At 71.0% G+C, this 1,201-nt stretch overlaps 1 protein-coding gene across 1 annotated transcript in view; it reads right to left on the bottom strand.

Annotated features, from left to right (window-relative positions):
- The window catches only part of LOC123094014 (DEAD-box ATP-dependent RNA helicase 50-like), a 9,666-nt gene extending 9,289 nt beyond the window's left edge, over window positions 1–377 (bottom strand). Inside the window, exon 1 of the mRNA XM_044516092.1 lies at window positions 6–377. Coding sequence (XP_044372027.1) covers window positions 6–321 — 316 coding nt within the window. The 5' untranslated portion in view covers window positions 322–377. The remainder of the gene's footprint in view (window positions 1–5) is intronic.
- Window positions 378–1,201: the final 824 nt, after the last annotated feature.

Genomic DNA, 1,201 nt, shown 5'->3' with positions numbered 1-1,201 from the left:
CGAACCTTTGGGGGCGGAGCGGTCGGCGGTGACCCTGGAGAGGACCGCCGAGGACGGCACGCCGGGCTCCTCGCCGTCATCGACGCCGCCCCACACGATGACGCTCTTCCCGGTGCTCCAGTCCACGAGCCAGTACGCGCCGGGGGTGTCCATGGCCACCCGCTCGTAGTCTTGGCCGCCGTCCTCCCCATCCGCCGTGGCGGAGGACGCCCAGCTCCGCCGCGCGCCGCCGCAGGAGAACGAGACGGAGCACCGGAGGAAGGCGGCCGTCCGGCCGAGGAGGAGCGGCAGCGCGCGCGCCTGCGCCCCCGCCACGTCCATCGCCGGCGAGAGAGCGACTGAGTGAGCGACCGCTGCCTCCTATCCGAAGAAGAGGAGGGAGATATCGTTGCTTCGTGGGCCTGGAAAATGGGCCTCGTGGGCTGGGCCGCCAGGTAACGGACGGGCTGCCGTTTTTATTCACGCGGGGTCGCGTGCTTAGGGTTTCATTTCAGTTTTCCCTCGCGAATGGAGTTCCCATCGGGCCGCCGCATCAGGCGCTCGGCGCCGCCGCCGCCGCCGGAAGGAGCAGGCTCCGGTGGCGTCCCGGACGGAGGCGACCGCATCAGCGCGCTCCCGGAGGACATGCTGCTCGAGATCCTCGGGCGGCTGGGCTGCGCCCGCGCCGCCGCGCGCACCAGCGTCCTCGCGCGCCGGTGGCGCGGCCTCTGGGCGCGCCTCCCCGGGCTCACCTTCCGCGACGTCCCGGCCGGGGTGGTCAGGCAGGCGCTCGCCCGCGTCCGTCCGCATCCGGGCGTGTCCGTCCTCGACATCCGTCTCGCGAGGAGCGCGCTGCGCGAGGCGGCCAAGCGCAACGACGCCCAGGCCAAGTCGCTGCTGCTCGCCGCCAGGCGGATCTCGCCCAAGGAGGTCGTCTTCTTCCTCCCGCGGTCTTACATAATTAAGCCGGGCCGTCACGTGGAGATCGCCGTGCCTCGCTTCCTCCGCACCACCTCCATCGAGGTGGACGCCCATTTGCTCCGCGTCAAGCTGCCGGACGCCGAGCTCCCTGCGCTGGAGAGGCTGTCTCTCTCCGGCAACATCGTCGACCTTGCGGCCTTCCTCAACCGCTGCCCGCGGTTGCGGGTGCTAAGGGTCACCTACCGTGAGGTCGAGCCCAGCTTGCTCGAAGCGGCCCTTGTCGCGCTCAAGGTTCCTCTGG

The sequence above is a fragment of the Triticum aestivum genome, chromosome 4B (assembly GCF_018294505.1).
Source record: "Triticum aestivum cultivar Chinese Spring chromosome 4B, IWGSC CS RefSeq v2.1, whole genome shotgun sequence".
NCBI classification, from domain to species: domain Eukaryota; kingdom Viridiplantae; phylum Streptophyta; class Magnoliopsida; order Poales; family Poaceae; genus Triticum; species Triticum aestivum.
Note: the sequence above shows the minus strand (reverse complement) of the source record. Positions and strands in the feature narration are given on the sequence as shown.